General features: G+C 40.0%; 1 protein-coding gene across 2 annotated transcripts in view; it reads right to left on the reverse strand.

Annotated features, from left to right (window-relative positions):
• Positions 1 to 20,562, reverse strand: part of CDK6 (cyclin dependent kinase 6) — a 137,795-nt gene that overhangs the window by 9,527 nt on the left and 107,706 nt on the right. For both annotated transcript variants that reach the window (XM_020785171.3, XM_020785172.3), the window contains exon 6: positions 6,745 to 6,795. In XM_020785171.3, coding sequence (XP_020640830.1) covers positions 6,745 to 6,795 — 51 coding nt within the window. The remainder of the gene's footprint in view (positions 1 to 6,744; positions 6,796 to 20,562) is intronic.

Consider the following 20,562-nt stretch of genomic DNA (forward strand, 5'->3'; position numbering starts at 1 on the left):
TTCCAGCCCTATTTATCCTCTCTCTTTTGGAAGCATAAACTTCTGTTTTCGGAGAGAAAGACACACATTGTCTTCCTCCTTTTCCTTGGGGGGGGTCATGTCCATGATCAGAGCAGTGTAGTTAAGACATGGTGTTGTCACAGATACTCAGGGACCGAGAAAGGCAAGGCAAAAATGCTCTCCTGAAACACATGGTGATTATTCCCTAATATTTGCCTGTTCCCGGAGAGGTCTGATCTGGCCACAGTGACATACACCTTTAGTTAGATCATGGTTGGATTACTTTAACACATTTTAGATGGGGCTGCCTTTGGAAGATGTTCAAAAACTTTAGCAGGTCTAAAACGCAGCAGCCAGATCATTAACTGCAGTTGGTTACACGGAGCACATAACCCCTGTTACAGTAGCTCTACTAGCAGCCAGTCTGTTCCCAGGCATAATTCAAAGTGCTTGTTTTAACCTATAAAGGCCTAAACAGTTTGGGTCCAAGCTATTTCAAATAGCACTTCCCTTTATGAGCCTGCATAGACTTTAAGATCATCAGGGAAAGCTTTTCTCTTGGGCCCATCATCCTCACGGTTGTGTTTGTTGAGGACAGGGGAGAGGACCTTCTCTGTTTCTTCTCCCAAACTATGGAACTCCTTCCTATGGCCGTGTCTTTGCTGTCTTTCCACAAGCAAAGACTTTTCTCTTCAGGCAGGCTCGCTTTCCTTTAGAGACTGGGTGTATAAGGGTGTTTGTGTGTTAAAAATGGGTTTGTGTTTTGTTGCTTTTAAATGTTTTTAGTGTTGCTTTTATCTACAATTTTTAATATGGTATTTGTTGAATTCTCTTTTAATACTGGAATAATTTCTTATTTTAAGCTTTTAATACTGTTTCTTTTCAATAATGTAAGCCATCTTGAGTCCTTTTAAAGATAAAGGTGAAGTAAGAATATTTTAAATAAATAAATAAAATAATAAATTAGGGCTTTTTTCTTAAATCACACCATCCTAATATTGATTCTTACAAGCTAGATTTAATACTAAATCATACAATACTGGAATAGATAACATTTTGGTTCCTTACAGCTTTATAATTCTATCATCTCAAGTGACTTGGTTTTTTCCTTTTTTTTCTTTTAAACTGCATTGGAAATATGCCTCCTACTTGAAAATTCTCACTGATTTGCCCATTTCATTTGCCTTGGGAAGCAACATTACAATTAGTAGCAATCAAGAAGAGGTCTGAGTATGGCCTCATAAAACACTGTGGTTGGTTTGTCTTGGTCGGAGATGGATATGAGCAATGAAACTGACAGATTGTGTATAGATTTCCCTCCATGTGACACTGGGAAGGAGGGAGGGAGGAACATAGATAATAATTTTTGTGGCTTGCTTGTCACCTTTACTTTTTATGTATCACATACATCCATGTACAGAATGCTCTTAGATGATAGGTAAAAGTAAAGGTTCCCCTTGACATTTAGTCCAGTCGTGTCCGACTCTAGGCGGCGGTGCTCATCCCCGTTTCCAAGCCGTAGAGCCAGCGTTTGTCCGTAGACAGTTTCCGTGGTCACATGGCCAGCGCGACTAGACATGGAACGCTGTTACCTTCCCGCCATGGTGGTACCTATTTATCTATTCGCATTTACATGCATGGATTCGATCTTAGGACTGCTGGTCTTCTGACCTTGCAGCACAGAGGTTTCTGCAGTTTAACCCACAGCGCCCCCACGTCTTAGATGATTCAAATACATAAAATACAAATCATACTAGAAGTTCCCACTATGAGATGTAAGCACCATCTTCATTTTTTATAAAACCAATTGGTCTTTTGGATTTCCATTGGTGAAAAGTGTAATACTAAGCCCCATTCTGAAAGAAAGCAGAACTCCAGAAATACTGAAAGATATCGCACTGCAAACAAGAAAGTTGTGAAACACTGGATAATCTTGTGGCTTGCCGAATGTGGATTTGCGTTTTCTCTTTCTGAATAATGTGAACATTCTTTTCTACACAGGTAACTAGACCCAGTAGAAATAGAAAGAAAAAGTTGTTTTCTGGTTGCTCTGTTCCACCCTGCAAGTCCTCACCAGAAATATCATAAACAATTTGTCATGTACTTGTGTGTTTGTGTGTGGAGGGTTGCTGGCACTACGAACATAGACACAGTGTATGTATAAAAACATTCTTTATCTAGACAGAAATGAACTGAAGGGATAATTGACAGAGCCAGAAAAACCACACCACTGAGGACTGACTTCTTCTAGATTGTGCAGGAAAAGCTATTCAATGGCATGCCAAATTAACCATGCTGATGAGTCATAAACAGTGGGGCAGAGCACAGGAAATGGAAGTCAGTTTGGTCCAAACAGAAACCAGCTATTGAAAACACGCAGCTGAAATAAAAATCTCTAAGTATAAAGTATGGTGTGATCTAGAATTTGGGGCACAGCATTTTGACTGTAATGCCAATAATACCTCAGTCAGTTGGCAATGCTAGGAGATATAGTCCAAACAAAAAGCAAAGTTTTAAAGCTCTGGTATGGTCTAAAAACCAAGCTCTGAGAATTAACAAACACATTACTTCCCACTCCCCTAATTTAAACAGAAATTTAAAAGTTATAACTAGACAACAAAGAGTGAATTGATATCTAGTTAAGTTACAAGTAGTTAATTCTTGACAACCAGTTGCTTCTAAGCTCTGTGACTTACCAAGAGAAACAACTACAATTAGGAAATTAAACACTAGAAAAGAGTGAAAGGGGCTCTCCACTCTTGCAGCTCATTATTACAGCATCAAAGCTCTAGAGTGGTTCTGAACTAGAATTAATTTTTAGAACCGAAGAATAGCTGGAAGGACCTTAAAGAGTCATCAGGCCGTACCCCTGCTGATATGGTAAAGCCACAGTATCCTGGACAAGTGGCCATCTACCTTCTGTTTTTAAAAAGCTATAGTAAAGAGAATCCACCATCTTCTCAGGTAGTCCATTCTATCACAAGCAGTTGTTATTACAAGGATGTTAGATCTTAGATCTGCAGAGTTGGAAGGAACCATATGGTTAAAGAGGCAAAGTGGGGAATCGAACTCCCAACTTCTGGCTCCACAGTCAGATGCATAAACCACTGAGCTATCTAGTAGTTCTATCTACAGCTATATTTGGTCAAAATTTCCTTTCCTGTAATTTATTCACCCAGGTTTAACCCTCTACAGCTTACCTTCTCCAAGTTAAACATACCTAGTTCCTTGAAATGTTCTTCACCGGGCTTGGTTTCCACACTCTACCAACCTTGGTTTCCATTCTCTGAATACATTCAAGCTTGCCAATACCTTTCTAAAACTATGATACCCAGAACAGGTCATGGTATTCCAGGTAAGGCCTGAGCAAAGCAGAATAGAATGGTACTCTTTTTATCTCCATGTTGATGCAGCCATGAACCCTTTTGTTTGTTTGTTTGAGGGGTGGTTTTTTTTTTTTTTTTGCTGCTGCTGCTGCATCACATTGTTGATTCATGTTTAGTTTATGGCCTAGAAAACCGGTAGATCCTTTTCAGATGTACTTCTGCCAAGCCAGGTGTCACCAATACTATATTTGTATAGTAGTCACCCAGATCTTCTAGCTCCCCTTCTCTGAAAATGGAGATGACATTTATGCATACAAGTCTTCAAGGACTTTATTTGGTCTCCCAAAGTTCTCAAAAATTATTTACACAGATTCTGAGATTGCGCCTCCTAGTTCCGTTTGTATTGTTTGATACATTTCATCTAGCCCTGGAAACTTCAATTTATTTAAAGGAGTTAGGTCTTCCTGTTCCAGCTCTTTACTTATCTGGGGCTGCACTCCCCTCCTTACATCAATTGTGTTTTCACCAGGTTGAGAATTGCTTCCTTTTGGGAGAAGATAGCAGGAAAGATTTTGTCAAGCAATTCTGTCTTCTCACTGTCATCAATTAACATCTTTCCATCCTTTCCACATAGCGGATGTACACTTCCTTGTTCTTCCTCTTGGTCTAAACATACTTGAAACCTCCCTTTTTGTTATTTTTAACCTCTCTTGCAAGTCTGAGCTCATTCTGAGCTTTAGCTCTCCTGACCTTTCCTACAAGTGCCACTCATTTGCACTCTCCCCTGGCGATTTGTTCTTCCTTTCATTTCCTAAACATGCGCATTTAAATCTTAACTCACCCAAACACTTCTTATTGCAGCCACCCCTGGGTTTTTAGATGCCTCTCATTCCTCTTTCTCTTAAGCATTGTTTGGGATTGTGCTTTTGCTATTTAGCATTTAAAAACCCACCCATCTATGATGAACTTTCATATCCAGTATTTCCTTAGACCTAGTGTAATGTAGTGGACAGAGTGTTAGACTATATTTGGTGGCAAATGATAAACCACTTCTTAAATATTTCACATACCCTAGAAATCCTAGTAGGGTTGCCAGCAGCTGGAACTGACCTGACAACACACAACTATTTGTTGTTGTTTAGTTGTTAAGTCGTGCCCAACTCTTCATGACCTCATGGACCAAAAGCATAGCTTTGACTATGCAGAACTTTGTCAGCAAGGTGATGTCTCTGCTTTTTAAGATGCTGTCTAGGTTTGTCAGGTGTATTTTAATTTTGTGGCTGCTGTCACCATCTGCAGTGATCATGGAGCCCAAGAAAGTAAAATCTGCCAGGAGGTGATGGGACCAGTGGCTATGATCTTAGCTTTTTTGATGTTAAGCTTCAGACCATTTTTGGAACTCTCCTCTTTCACCCTCATTACAAGGTTCTTTAATTCCTCCTCACTTTCTGCCATCAGAGTGGTATCATCTGCATATCTGAGGGTTGTTGATATTTCTTCCGGCAATCTTAATCCCGGTTTGGGATTCCTTCAGTCCAGCCTTTCGCATGATGTATTCTGCATATAAGTTAAATAAGCAGGGAGACAATATACAGCCTTGCCCTACTCCTTTCCCAATTTTGAACCAATCAGTTGTTCCGTATCAAGTTCTAACTGTTGCTTCCTGTCTGTCCCACATATAGATTTCTCAGGACATGGATATGGTGATCAGGCACTCCCATTTCTTTCAGAATTTGCTGTAGTGGTCCACGCAGTCAAAGGCTTTTGTGTAGTCAATGAAGCAGAAGTAGATGTTTTCTGGAACTCTCTGGCTTTCTCCATAATCCAGTGCATGTCAGCAATTTGGTCTCTAATTCCTTTGCCCCTTCGAAATCCAGCTTTTACTTCTGAGAGTTCTTGGTCCACATACTGCTGAAGCCTACCTTGTAGGAGTTTGAGCATAACCTTGCTAGTGTGTGCATCACCAACTTCTCATATTCAGAACTTAGTGTCCCCCATTCCCTGGATACCACCTGTTTCCTTAGTAGGTTTTCACCAGCAGGATTCACTCGAAAGCACTTTAAAAGACTAAGAGGGAACTTGTGTTTCTCAATTCCTGTGTAACCCTTCTCTCTTGCCCGGAGTCCTTCTTCATGGAAGAGCAGACCATGGATGGTAGAATGAATCAAACCTTTTCCAATAACACCTTGTCAGAAATCAGTTGTTCACTTCCAATATTCTTGTAGCTTTTCCTGAGTTACATCTTCAACAGGAAAGGGTGGTGAAAAAGACACCTGTGCCCCAAAGTCCTTCGCCTTCCTATCCAGAGCTTCATAATCACCTGCAATCACACTGAATATTGTGTCCACTAGATTAGAAGGGCAATGATCAGTAGGTCAGTGCATTTTGGAAAGCTTTATGTCCAAGATCTTTGCGCCACAGAGACAGCACACCTCTCAGTACCTCCTGTCATGTCCATAAACCATTGTTTCTGCCTTTCTCAGTGTGCTTGCATAGTACTGATCACATGTTTATGGCCTCATGCCAGCCTTGCACATTCCTACAGTTCAGCACCCTATTTTCCAACAAAAGATTGGGAGATGCATATGGAAAGGGAGAGAGGAGAGATCAGCCTGTCACAGTATGAAATCCCAAATCAAAAAGCATAGATGAATTATCCAGAACTTACTATGCAGAGCAGGAAGAATGACATAGCCAGGAACGAAATGTAGAAAGATTGAGGGGAAGTATAGGAGATGGGGAAGCCTTTTTTACCTTCTGAACTTCAGAAAAAGTAAACAGTAACTCAGAAGGTTATAGACTTCAGACTTCTCAATGTCAGAGAACAAAAACTGATGGTACTAAAAACATAGTTTAAAACTAAATTAACTAATGGTGTAGGAATGGATAGCATTTAGAAAGGATGTTTTGCTGGACCATGGCTCACAGAATCCTCTGAGAATATTTTTTTTTGAGCTATAATACAAAAAGTAACTTTTCCAAGCTCTAAGCATGGAAAGAGAAAATAGTGCTATCACCAGTGTTGTTATAGACATCAGTCAATAGTTTCTTGTCATGCCCACACGTTCTCATTTCACATATCAGCAGTCACGGGGTGTGAGTGTGTGTGTGCACATCTAGTTAGATGGACTGCATTTTTTCCATTTACAAAATATACTGGACTCAGTCCTGACTAGTTGCACTTAGTTCCTATTGCAACAATGAGACTTACCTTAGTCAACTATAACACCAAATTCAGTTCAGTGGGACTTGGCCTTTATTAATATAACCTGGATCCAGTGCTAGGAAACTCAGGAACTCTGTCTCGTAGGAGAGTATCTGAATTGTTGTGTAACTAATAGGTAACTACTGTATACAGATTATTTTAAAAACAATTGGAAATGCTCTTGAGAAAAAAATGTGGCAAGCTGTTACTTACTCAAAGATTTTTCCTAATTGATCAACATCTGAGTTTCCACGAAAAAGTGCCCTGAAAAAAATACAGAAACTTATTATAGACAAAACATCCAGTAATATTTTTTAAAATAAAGTTTAAGCTTCATTCATTTAGCTTTCCCATGTGTTTGCCAATGTTGACTGCTTTAGTTTTTTCAGTTTCTCACCACTCAAAAGCATACATTTTGAAACCCATCCAACATGTGGTAGCCAAAAGGCTCATTGTTTGTTGGACCCTTCAAATGGCCAGTTTTCAATCAATTCCCACCACCTGGGGAACTGTGAAAATCAGTGCTCACTGATGAAGCAAAAATATCTGGCTGTTATAACCCATCTTAAAACCATTTCCAGCACAGTGTTTTCCTTCAAAGAGAAAGCTGAAAAGTTAAAAAAAAACACCAGTGTTTCATATGACTAAACAAATGTGTTGGGTTAATAATACCTACCGAAAGAAGTTGTGCATTTAAAACACATAAGAGTTCCAGGTATGGCCGAAGTCGATGAACCATCCTTATCCAAATAGCAGACACAAACCCATTTGTGAATATGAGGAAGATATTTATGTCTTCTACAGTAAGAACGCCACTTGCATTAAAGGTGGGAAGCTATTTTTTGCACAGTTTATACTGGTTCCTTAAGAATGACTAATCTTAAGCCAGGCGTGAATATCAAAGCATTTTCAACAGATTAACTCACTGGAAACCACCTCGCAGCATGACAAAATCTACCAAATATGTAACATAGGAAAGGGAAACTGGTGTTTAGGAGAAAAACATGTCCTGCCATTTATAATCCAAATATGCTACAGAGCCACGTGAGAACTCTAGAACTGCCAATACAGCAGCCTTAATTCTGGGCTGTAAGCCAGATATGAAAACCAAGAAAAATAAATACAAATATCTGGATTGTGTCATTGTTAGCAGTGAACAGCCACAGCTAAAATGGTAGCTACATGCTATTATGTTCTTACTCTTTCTTTCCCACATTGGGAAAGCAGCTACCATGTTCTCTAGACTCACAAAGAGAGTATGGCTTAATAAGAAGTTGACGTCATACACCAAAATCCAGGTCTATAGAGCCTGTGACCTGAGCACGCTCCTATACTGCAGTGAGTCCTGGACCCTTTGTACACGACAGGAGAGGAAGTTGAACACCTTCCATATGCGTTGCCTCCGACGCATTTTTGGTATCACCTGGCAGGACAAAGTTCCAAATAGAGTAGTCCTAGAACGAGCTGGAATTTTCAGAATGTATACATTATTGAAACAGCGCCATCTACGTTGGCTTGGGCACGTCGTGAGAATGGCTGATGGTTGGATTCCAAAAGATCTCCTGTATGGAGAATTAGTGCAGGGAAGCCGCCCCTGAGGGAGATCACAGCTGCGTTACAAGGACATCTGCAAGCGGGATCTGAAGGCCTTAGGAATGGACCTCAACAGATGGGAAACCTTGACGTCTGAGCGTTCAGCCTGGAGGCAGGCGGTGCATCATGGCCTCTCCCAATTTGAAGAGACACTTGTACAGCAGGCCGAGGCAAAGAGGCAGTCCCGAAACAAGCAAAACCAGGGAGCTGGACAGGGGACAGATTGTATTTGTCTTCAATGTGGAAGAGATTGTCACTCTCGAATTGGCCTTCTCAGCCACACAAGACACTGTTCCAAGACCTTCATACAGAGCACGTTACCATAGTCTCTCGAGACTGAAGGATGCCTACACTTTCTTTCCCTCCTCAATTCTGCATCAGAGGATTTCAGAAAAGCAATACCACTCTGATCTTGATTAAATGTCTCTCAATTAAACATAACATAACTATAACATTTTACAATCTCCAGTCAAATTCCAGGATCTGCATTAGAGCAACCCTGGTTATTCTGAACTTCAATCCCTCCAAAGAACTTTCATAGAATGTGGCAGCTCCATAGAACCATAGAACTGGGAATGAACCACGGATCATTAAGTCCAACTCCTGCCAAATAAGGATACTCCATAGCTAAAGCATTCCTGAGAGATGGGCACAGAACCTTGGTTTAGAAGTACCAAACAAGGGACACTCTGCCACCTTTCACCTTCTCGTCCATTTCACTGCCAAACAGCTGTTACTGGAAGGACATTCTTCCAAATGTTTAGTCAAAATTTCCTTTCTTGTAATTTGAGCCCGTTAGTTTGGGTCCTATCTAGAGATGGGCACGATCCAAAAAATGAATCAGGAAGTTCGTCTAAAATCTCTGGTTCATAGGTTCAGGTCAGGTCAGGTTTGTCAAAAATTACAAACCAAAATGAACCAAAAGAAACTTTTTAGCAATTTTTGAATTATTTGCCTATTTCCTCCTCAGCCCTGACAGCCTGCTCCTAGGAATCAGAAATGGTTCTTAACCTTTGTTACTCAGGTGTTTTTGAACTGCAACTCCCAGAAACCTCAGCCAGCAGAGCTGATGGTGAAGGCTTCCGGGAGTTGCAGTCCAAAAACATCTGAGTAACAAAGGTTAAGAACCAGTGCACTAGGCAACCCTGGGAAGGACCTAGAGACCACTGGACTGACAGGTCAGGCAGCTCAAAGGGCTCTGGGGGAGTTGCTCGTTCTTATTTATAAGACTGATTCAAAGCAGCCATTTTCACCTCAGAGCCACTTCTGCCAGTCAGAGGAACTCTTCTACCTCAGAACCAGGTTAGCTCAGATCTTTAGGGGCACATTGCTTCCCTTGTCAGGCAGCGTCTTGTTTCCCCCACCTCGCTGACCAGACAACCTTGGCATCTTAGCTCAGACCTCCAGTGCGACACTATCCATGGGGTTTGGGGAAATGGCACTCCCCCTCCCCAGTCCACCTCCTAATGGGAAACACCATGTGTCAGGTTCCTGGGATGAACCACTGTTGGAATTTCCCCCAAGCCAGCTGCTAAATGGCACTTTCCCAGGAGGGGGCTGTTTGAGGGTGTATAACTCGGGTGTCCAAAATTCAAACTTCACCAAACTTGGAGGGACTGTAGAGAAGAGTCAGGGGAAGACTCTCTGTGATTTTCGTGTCTCTAGGTGGCTGAGGATAGTTAAGCGTTCTAGGGATCTCAAACGTCCGATCCAAAACAAACTGATTCATGGTTCATTTCATGGACTTCAACAAACCATGAACTACCGTTTTGCTGATTGCCCATCTCTAGTCATATGCTCTGGAGCAGCAAAAAACAAGCTTATTCCATCTTCCATGTTGCAACCCTTCAAAAGTTTAAAGATGGCTATCATATAATCTCTTAGATTTCTCTCCAGGGTTAAATGTACCCAGAACCTTCAACTGTTTCTCATAATATTTGATGTACAGATGTCTTGCCATCTTGATTGTCCTCTGGTGTCACATTCCTAGGGGGTTCAGCAGGCGAAGGTCCAATAAGCCAGTCCAAGGTCAGAAATCCGGGAGATACAAAACAGATGCCAAGTTGTCAAAACCAAAACACAAACTGTAGTCAGAAATTAGAGTCTGAAAGCCAAGGGTCAAGAGAGCAATGTTCAAGATAAGCAGGAGTGTGGACGCGAGCCAGGGAATTGACTTGTTGCTTCCACGAGCTTCCAAGCCTCTGAGTACAATTCATATAGCAGCAATAATCACCTAATTCTGGAATCATTCTATCCTGTTAAAACTCTGGACTGGTTGACCTGATGTTCCTATGAGAAGCATTCATGCGAGCCTCAGACCTCCATGTTGTGAGTCTCTGCCAAAGCTTACTCTCACTCCGGCTAGTGGGGGAGGAGAATCTGGTGGTGATTCAGCTGTCTGTGATACTAATTGCCCAGCATTTTCCTCAGCTATAATTAACCCCTCTGATTCCAGGCCTTTTTCAGCTGAACTCATGACATCTGGCCACATTTCCAGTTTGTTGACATCATCCTTAAACTGTAGTCCCCAAAACTGAACATAACATCGTAGGTGAGGGCCAACGTCTCTCACCACAACAGCAGGAGCAAGTGGCCATTGTGAGAACAGGGCAGGTTGGCACCGGGCAAAGCCAGTATAGCTCCCCTCAACCGAGATACAACACAGCTTAAAAGATTGGCAACATTATCTCTTTGATCTAGATTCTGTACTTGTCTTGATCCAGCTTACTAGTGCGTTACTTATTTATGCCATCATACTGTTGGCTCATGTTTGTGGTCTACTCAGACTTTAGATTGTATTCACACATATTACTTCCAGTGGAGGTGGTGAGAGAGGCAAAAGGAAGCAAGGAGGGACAGACGGGTGCAGGAGAGTAAGGGTCTGCTCTCAAAGCTGCTTCTCCTTTTAGGATGCTTAACTGCTGTCCCTTTAAGAATGCTCCAGCTGTTCCCTGGGAGGAAGTGAGAAAGGGAGGATGCAGCCAGTCAAGCAGTCTACATGCACAAACTTTCTTTCCTTGCCTTATGTGCTCCCACTTTTTCTCACCAGGCAGCCTTTCATGAAACAAAGTTTAAAACGGGGAGAGGATCCAGGAGAAATCAGCAGGGCTCCTTGGAAAACTGGGCAGCTGAGAGCTGCTTCAACATTCTTAAAGGGAAAGAAGCAGCCAAGCTGTCTAAATTCTGATACCTCAGACATGAAAGTCCACCCAAATCATATCTCTCTGAATGTAGCATTCTGTTTCTACCCAAAGTATCAGAGTGAAATGTTCATGCTGTGATGGATTTGGTTATCTTCTGATCAGCATTTAAAGCCACCACACACAATAAAATAAAAGGTTTTCCACATATAACACCTTTAGATTTGTCTCTCTACTTTACAACCAAAAGAATCATAGCAAATTCTTGAGACTCCAGCTTGTTCCTGTGATCTTGCAACTCAAATTGTAATATTCCACCTATAGATCTTCCATATGAGCCCCGGCTTCACATAGTGCAAGCACAGATCATTCCATTCAAAACAACAATGCTTCTGCTTGTGTAATAGAGTACAGTACTTAAAAATCCCTTACAAAATCTTTGAAAAAGTTAAACTGCTTATGAATGGTCCATTGCACAAAGAGGATTGTGACCGAAGAATCTAACTTCTTAGAATGCTTTCCAGTGGAAGCTACTTTGCATGTTCCTGGGACTTGTTCAGTGGTATCTACCACCCTCATGTCACTAAAAATGTTTCTGCTGAACCCCCAACAAATGGCAGACTGGGAACTAGCTGTCCCAGTTGTACATTTTATGAGATCCCTCACTAATATGGTCCTGACTCTTTTATTTGGTGCCCTCCTCTTACAGCCATTCGGGTGTGTATTTGTATGTGAGTGTATCTGAATAAGATGTTAGTCACAACTGACACCACTGAAGGATAGGCACAATGCCCGCTTCCTGTTATATCCAACTAAAAGTGGTTAATCTGAAGTTTTGTATAGTTCCTTGTTCTCATTTTAAGAATGACATTTTCCAACATGGCTAAATACTTCTTCTTTCCTTTTAGTTATATCTTTGTGAATGGATCTACATGAGACATAGCACAGGAGAAAGTTCCTCTTTCTATTACCATTCAGCAAAATAAAAAAAATTATGCAAACACGTCTAGAAGCTTACAGCTACTTTCTTGCCAAAGATATGGGAGGAGGAATGAAAGGATGATGTGGCATGGCTGTTTAAGAAAAGCATGCACGTGACAAGTGACAAACATATGCTTACTAAAAACAGGCCTGCTAATTTCTCGATATGCTTTTGAGTTTTACCTGGAACTGCATAAAAAATTTGCCATGCTGATCTTGCTCACATCATATGCAATTTGAGAGTCTGGAATCAACACAGTAAGTGTAAGTTAACATCTAAGACCAAGATTATTCCAATCTGAGTACTACTACACCTCCAGGAGACCACAAAGCAGTAAGTGTTGATGAAACCAGAAGGGATCCATCAAGCTACATCATAAAATAAGTGTAACAACATTAGAAAGCAATTATCCAAGGTTAAGTTAGCAGCAGCATGTCATCATAGTGTGTTCTATGGAAGAAGTAAGCAACATAACTGCTTCCATTTTTACTGCCCCTAGAGGTGTCAAATGTCAACTGTGTCCTCAAATGTAAACTGCACCACTATTTTAAAAATCAGATTTCTGTGGCAAAACAAAGTGGGCATGTTTAAGGTGTCCAAGAGAACCACACTATTAGAAGTCTCCAGGAATACAATTATCATCTAAATCAAGGCAGGCACTCCCTGTGCTCATGGTTTGAGTGCAAAATTAAGTTTTCAATGAACAGGGAATTGTTCCCCCCCATGTCTAGTTGCCACTGAATTTTGACAGCAGGCAGCAGCAAAATGGGGTGTGGCCCACAACAGGATCCAGGAGGCTGAAACTGACTTTTGGAGCTGCTGAAGTTAGCAACTTCTGTTTTATTAGGTTATTTATTTATTGAGGTATTTTATATTACCTTTTAGTGCTAATTAGAATAGTAACAGTTAATTTCACTACAATTAGAAAAAGTTTATAACTTAAAATGTAACACTAAAAAGAAATGAAAACAGCAGCAATTAAAACTATATCCTGATGAAGTCCTTCCGTTAACAGGAACTTGGAACAGCAAGTTCTTTAAGCACATGTGAAACAAAAGCAGGACCCAGATGCATACCACATGTGAGGGGACTGCACTGTAATAATAGGGCCTCCACTGAAAAAGCCCTATCTCTTGTGCTCGATAACCTGACAGGTTTTAACAAGAGGACTGTGTACGGTGCCTCTGTGGCCAATCTCAAAACCCAAGCAAGCTAATTCATACAGGCATGCTCATTTATACACAGCCAGCCCTTCAGATAACCTGGTCCCAAAGTACTTATTTATATAAATATAAACACCAGCACTTTAAAATGGGCTCACTGGTAACCAGCATACCCAGTAAAGAATGGGTGTTACATGCTCTGAATGCTTAGGCGCTACAACCAACTGTACTGATGAAGCTTCCTCACCATCTTCAAAGGCAACTCTACATACAACTCATTACAGCGATCTAATCTTGATGCAATAGCAATATAATCTGCATTCTCAAATGCCTGTGGACAAGTTTTCTTTCACCAGATGGGGCCGTAGATAATAAATCAGCCAAAGCAGATAAAATGTACTCCTTGGAACTGATGGTATATAAGGTTCAACAGTGTCAAATCCAGGGGAACCCCCAAGTTTTGAACATGGTCTATCACAGATAGTACTTCACTCAATATCAGTTGTACATTTCCATCTATCTTATCTTGTTCTTCACTTCTGCTCATTAAAAATTGCTCCATTAGTTCAAAGCTTCCATAGCATCCCTAGGCCTGTTAGGCAGAAATGAAAGGCAGATTGGCCCCCATCTGTATATTAATGTCACTTTAGGCCAAACCTCTGGCTAACTTCTCCCAGCATCTTCATGTAGATGCATGATAGACAAGATGAAGTCCAAAGACTGAAGACAACATCTCCCAGCATCTCTTTCTACATGCATCCCTCTAGAAAAAAATGAAGTCATGATCCTAGTCCTACTCCAGCTGGGCAGCCCAAAGTACATAAAGTTTGATGTAGAACTGAACTCAAGAAAAGACAAGACTAAGTTGTACTGCATATGCAAAATCTAACTGCAGCACTCCCTGGCTGTTTAAATAGAAAACAGGTCCTGTAGCAATTTAAGAACTGCAGCTGGAGAATATGTTCTAACTTTGCTGCATAAAAGATCTTGAAAGTTACCATTTTTAATTTTTAAAGCTTTATATAATTTCAGAGCCACATAAACAAATCCAGTAGAAGTATGTCAATAGCCAAGAGCACTGTTCTGTACCTGTGTCAGATCAGGGGAATGGTAGCAAGAAGTGGGGCCTTTCCCATGGTGGCTCCCAGACTTTGTCATGCATTGATTCAAATGGAAAGAAAATCTCAATTGTTACTAAAATCTTTGAAAGGCTACAACCCTCATTTTAGTTAATCTCTGATTCTTAGTGTCCATTCGCCAGTCTTCTCATTCTTTAACTATTAAGTTTTGAACTGGCATAGCACTAGATCAATGCAGCACCAAAACAAAACAGAAACAGGGTATCCTGCAGTCCAAAGCCCAATGTACTCGACACCATTTTGGCAAACTCCACAGACCCCCACAGACACAATTTATTCCAAAACAGGAATTCCCCCCAAGTACACTGAAACTTCAGTTGTCCCTTTTTGCTACCAAACTGTAAGTGAAACAGAACCCCACATTCAAAACTTCAACTTTAAAATCACCTTCCAATCTTCACCCAGTAACTTAGTGATCCCATGAAGCTCATCAAACAAAACATAACACAAGGCAAGGAGGCAGACAAGAGAAGAGTCCTAATTTAAGGTGGATTCGCTATGGAACACTAGATTGTCAAAATAGAACAATTAGTCCTATGACATAAAATTTAACTGTGATTATACTTGTGCCACTATTACATATGTATTAAGACCATTTTAAAACTAGAATGGATTTTTTATTTTAAAACACTGAGGATTTTACCTTCCAGTGTTAGGCCAATAATGTATATTTGCTTTGGGCCTCACCAACTGAAAATATTTCTAATCTGACTGCTATGATGGGAAACCTTTGAACAGCAAATGCTTAATGCCAGTAGGTCAGTTTCTCATGGAATAAACTTTGCTTAACCAAACATACTCCTACTTGTATCAGCTGAAAACCTTTACACAGATGAATGAAAGCGTGAAGGAAGTTAACTCTTACTTATTTGAAACGTAGCAGCACTGCAAAGCAAATGAACAAAGGAATACAACACAAGTTTTCTTACTATTATCTCAAGGATGACAGATACCTTGCCGAAGAGCAATTAATCTCATCCTCTATTTCTATGACTCTTCTAGGATTTTTTTTTTAAAAAACTAGGCTAAACAGTTTGCAGCCAGCAATGAATCCTGGAGTAAGATATGCAAGCAGGAAAAGAGGAAGCTCTGCCTTTTTAGAAAGTACATACTTGAATTTGAAATGTCTCAGATTATTTCAAGTTTTTAAAATATCAGTTAAGAATGTCTTGAAAGTCCTTTGAGAGGTTCTGACAATTGAAACAGACAATATTGATTGAAGACAGCAGTGATTTAACTCATTTGTCAGAATCTTATTGGTTAATTATCTTGGTGTTAGTTCAATGCAATAAAATGCAGTGGGTAATTGTTGCTAGTTAACACACCACCAGTTTTATACTTTGGCACATAGCAACTGTGTGAGCTTGTGAACAACAAAATACTAGCAGGAACATATTAAGTACTGATGATCTTCTATTGTCATTTATGCCACCACATTTAACATTGGCATAATAAAAGGATTCCGACTATACACTGTTTAAAATGTAACAGGCGTATTGGACAGATCAAAGGATCATCTGGGCTGGCATTCTATTTCTGCAGATATGCATGGGAAACCCATAAGCAGGATAAAAATGCAACAGCACTCTTTAATGTTCTCAGGAAATGGTATTAAGAAGCATGCTGTGTAAGATACAGCCATCATGATGAGTAGACACTGATAGGCTTATTTTCCATGTATCTGTCTAAGCATGTGGTTATCATTGTATCTTGTGGCACTAAATACCTGAGCTGAACTATATAGTAAATGAAAAAATATGTATTTTTATTTATTCTGAATCTTTTGTCATACAGCTTCAATGGGCAGACCCAGTTCTAGTATCATGAGAGAGCGATACTGTTATATATGGTACAGAGAAACTAGACAAGGAGAAGGTTTTCTTCCTACATAATTTCTTGCAATCCTGCATCATATCATACACCTCTATCATGTCCTCAAGAATTAAGAAAAGCAAATGTTGTGTTGTGGACAAAATCCTACTCAGAGTGGAGAAATCTCAGTTCTGATCTTCACTTGGCAAAAAAGTTCACTGTTTGTCTTTTTGCTGGTACCCCAGACATTTCCTGCATGACCCTGTTTGCACCCTAGTGGAGCTTAATTGTGTGAAGGAGCAGCCGCCATGTTCCCAGGGATCCTTGGGAGCTTGGGTCAGGAGATGATTGGACAGAGGAATTAAATGCTGGTCATTCATTGGCTTAGCTAATCAGGGGATAGTTGCAGGAGGCAAGTCTGCCTGGTAGACCAGAGAGAAGCAATGTTCAATCTGGTCCATCAGGAAGCACAAAAGAAACTTCCCAGCTTCTTTGGGATTTCATCCCATCCACTCACCTCTTTTTTATGTAAGATGTGTTGTTAGTGATGGGGTAATAATGTAAAACAGAATGGGGCAGGGGTTAATGGGATTATATAGGTTTGTATATGTTGTCTCAGCTTCTTTGACTACAAGGAAGAGGGCTGCACCTAGGAGCAGCTCCTTGGTAAGGGAGTTTGTCTTCAATAAACCTGTTAAATGTTAACAACAGTGTTTTTCTTAGTTGTCAGGGTGCACAGGCCGGGAAATCTCTCACATGGGTCCACAGTTGCTCTCACTCAGCCAAATGTATATCACAGGAATGTTGCAGGATTAAAATTAGGGCTACAGAAGTCATACACTGAGCTCTGGGAACAACAACGACATATTACATATTGTAAGCATTACAATAATGTTTGTCTTGTTTAAGCAACAAACATTAAACGTTATTATAATACTTGTTTGTTAAGCCACATAGAAAAGCAGATCTTATGGAAGTTGAGGGTCCATCTACAGGCAATGTCAAAGGCACAGAAAGTACAAAAATTAGGAAGTACCAAACACTGAGATAAGAAATTAAAATCATATGGAAATAAGATCAGACCATCCTCTTCCCCTTACTAATTTCACCAACTGGATTTATTCTGCAATCTTTAGTTAATAATTTAAAACACTTGCCAATAGCTGCTCATTTACTTCCTGAAATGCAAAAATCAGTGATTCTGCAAGCATATCCGCTCACCTGCAACTTCTAGAACTTGACTCCTAATTTTTAGGCCTGGCCATTTGGTCTGCTCTCATGCACCAGTAATGTAGGGAAGTAAGAACAGAGTGGGAGTAGTGGGAGTAGTAGGAGTACACCATGGGAAGCTCCCCAAACTAAATGAAATAGACTTAAAAATAGCAACATTATAAAATCACTACCAAGTGATGAAAATCATTAATATCTTGGAATACTAGAAGCAGACATCTTGCACACAAAAATTAAAGAAACGGCAGAAAAGGAATATATCAAAAGACTGCAGAAAATCATAAAATCAAAATTGTATAATGGAATACAATCAAAGCCAAAAACACATGGACAATTCCAGTAATTAGATACCCAGCTGGAATAGATTGGATTCAAAATGAATTAGAAGAATTGGATCAAAAACATGGAAACTAATGAGCACGCATCATGCACTACATCCAAAAAGTGATGCGGACAGATTGTATTCACCATGATAAATTGGAGGTTGTGGATTACTGCAAATACAGCAGGTAGTAAGGCGGCAAAAATGGAAAATATTTTGAAAAAAACAGAAACAAAAGATCGATAAAAGAAATAACAATTTGAAAATAGACACTTGAAAAAATAAACCACTACATGGACAATAAAAAAGAAATATTGATGGAAAGCATGACCATAATTCAACATGGCCAAAATGGAGGACCACTGAGAAAGAAACAGAAGGCTTCATTTTTGCTGCACAAGAACTAGCACTCCAGACCACTGTGATGAAAGCTAAGATCCAAGGAATTAGTGCTAACAGTGCATGTCAACTCTGCCAAGAAAAAGATAAAACTGCGTCACATCTCATCTGTCAATGTCCAGATTGCACAGATTACAAAATTAGACATGACAGAGTGGCAAAATTAAGGTACTGGCATTATGCTAAAAATGTAACTCGCCAGCCTCCAAAAACCCATGGGAACATCAGGTAGAGAAAATGTCAGAAAATGACAACATCAAGATCTTCTGGGATTTCTGGATCCGAACTGATAGACCCCTTGAACATAACACACCAGACAGTAGTAACAGAATGAAGAACTGTCTGGATCATTGACACTGCAATTCCAGGAAATGCCAGAGTACAAAATAAAGAATTGGAAAAACTAACAAAATACAGAGATCTAGCAAAAACACCTCACTTGTGGATTAAACATTTCAGTAGTCCCCATCATCATCGGGGCTTTGGGAACAATGTCAAGAAATTTCACAAAGTACTATAATTATAAGCAGTTATAGATCTCAGAAATAACACCACCAGAGCTATAAAAATCAACAGTATTAGGAACAGCATACATACTACGCCAATATTTAAAAGATATTTAGTGATTTTGGTTAAAACCTCTATCTGTTATATAACACCAGTCAATGTTTTTATAATTTTGATTGACTGTGTCTGGTATTTTTGAATAACAACAACAACCTTTTGTGCTTTTGATGTTTACTTGCTGATGACATTCCAACTTCTATAAGGTATTTTTTCTTCATTGTTTTAAAAAATACTACTATAATAATGCTCAATGCCTGTTGTTAAAAAAAAATATTATTAGAATGGCATTTGTTTATAAATGGCACTTTATGTGCAATACCAAAATACCTAGAAATCTATCTTTGTATACTAGGCATAAATGAGATCATGATACATCGATTGCAGAAGACTATCTTACTTGGATAGCACATAGTTGGTAATCTTGGCTCAAAATTTTAAAAAATACATAGGCCAATATCTCACTTGCTTCTATTGCTGAACCAATGGTCAATTGCAAAAGGGAGTGTTCTCTACTCATTTGCACAAAGGCAAATTCTTACTGTTTTAAAAGGTGCACTCTGCATTCAACAACAGCAAGCTGGAAATCATGTGAGACCTCTACGGGTGGTGTATTACGCTTTGCCACTCAGAACAGGATGCTAACTATTGGCTAAAATCCTACAGACATTCACGTAAAGGCTCAGTAACTTTCCACAGCTGTGGCTAACTGACTAGGTGTCAGGGTACATTTCAGCTTCACAATCAGAAGCATGACAAGGCATGTAGCTGAGATAAAATCATGACACCTTGCCAATTAGCCACAACTAGCTGGAGCAAGTTATGCAAGTTTCTGGCCATAGATAGCATTTAGCAGGAGAGACTCATCTCAAGCAATACATTTAGGATGGCAATATGAAAGAGCTGTGTAGAAGGGGAAATCTTAGCCATTGCAGCTTGTCTGACAAGGTTGTCCTGCTGGATTGCCTTCTTAGATGCAACTATAAAAGGTGCAGCACCTCTGTTTGCTTTTACACCTTGCAAATTATATTAAATGCTCTGAACTAGAAATTATTTGGTCTTAACCCTTGTGTTAAAATTCGCACAGCACTGTTTTTTTTAAAAATACAACTGCTTACATGTTGCACCTTCGCTTTTAGAACGAATTGTCCCAGAAATAAATATTTTGTAGAATGTTCTCATTCTCCCCAAAGTTGCTCATATCCTGCTCATGCAGAGAGGTTGGGTACTCAGTGGGCAAATGGTCATGGGGACATAGGGTGGAAGGTCAATGAGTACAGCCCCATCATTCGTTCCCTTTAGTGTCTTCATGAAACTATCACACATGCCTGAACAGGGGTAGAATCTCAATCAGAATATAACTTTCTAGTCCAATACTATGATCTTCTATATACTGGAACTTCTGACAAAGCTATTAGGTAACACAAAATAACTTTGCAAGGAATCTTTTGAAAGCAGAACAAATAGGGAAAGAGGATTAATATTTTTCAGTGGTTATCTCTTCCTCTCCACCCACCCCAATTCACGAGGCAACCCTCTCTTCATAACACCAGTGTTCCTTTACATTGGACAGAAACTGCAGTAGCGGGCCTTTTCTTATCTAGTAGTGCTATGATCCAGCTCTGTCTTACTTCCTTGAACAGAAAGCCATTGTGCCTGTTGTCACACAAAATGTCTGCAGCACATG

The sequence above is a fragment of the Pogona vitticeps genome, chromosome 6 (genome assembly GCF_051106095.1).
Source record: "Pogona vitticeps strain Pit_001003342236 chromosome 6, PviZW2.1, whole genome shotgun sequence".
Classification (NCBI taxonomy): Eukaryota; Metazoa; Chordata; class Lepidosauria; order Squamata; family Agamidae; genus Pogona; species Pogona vitticeps.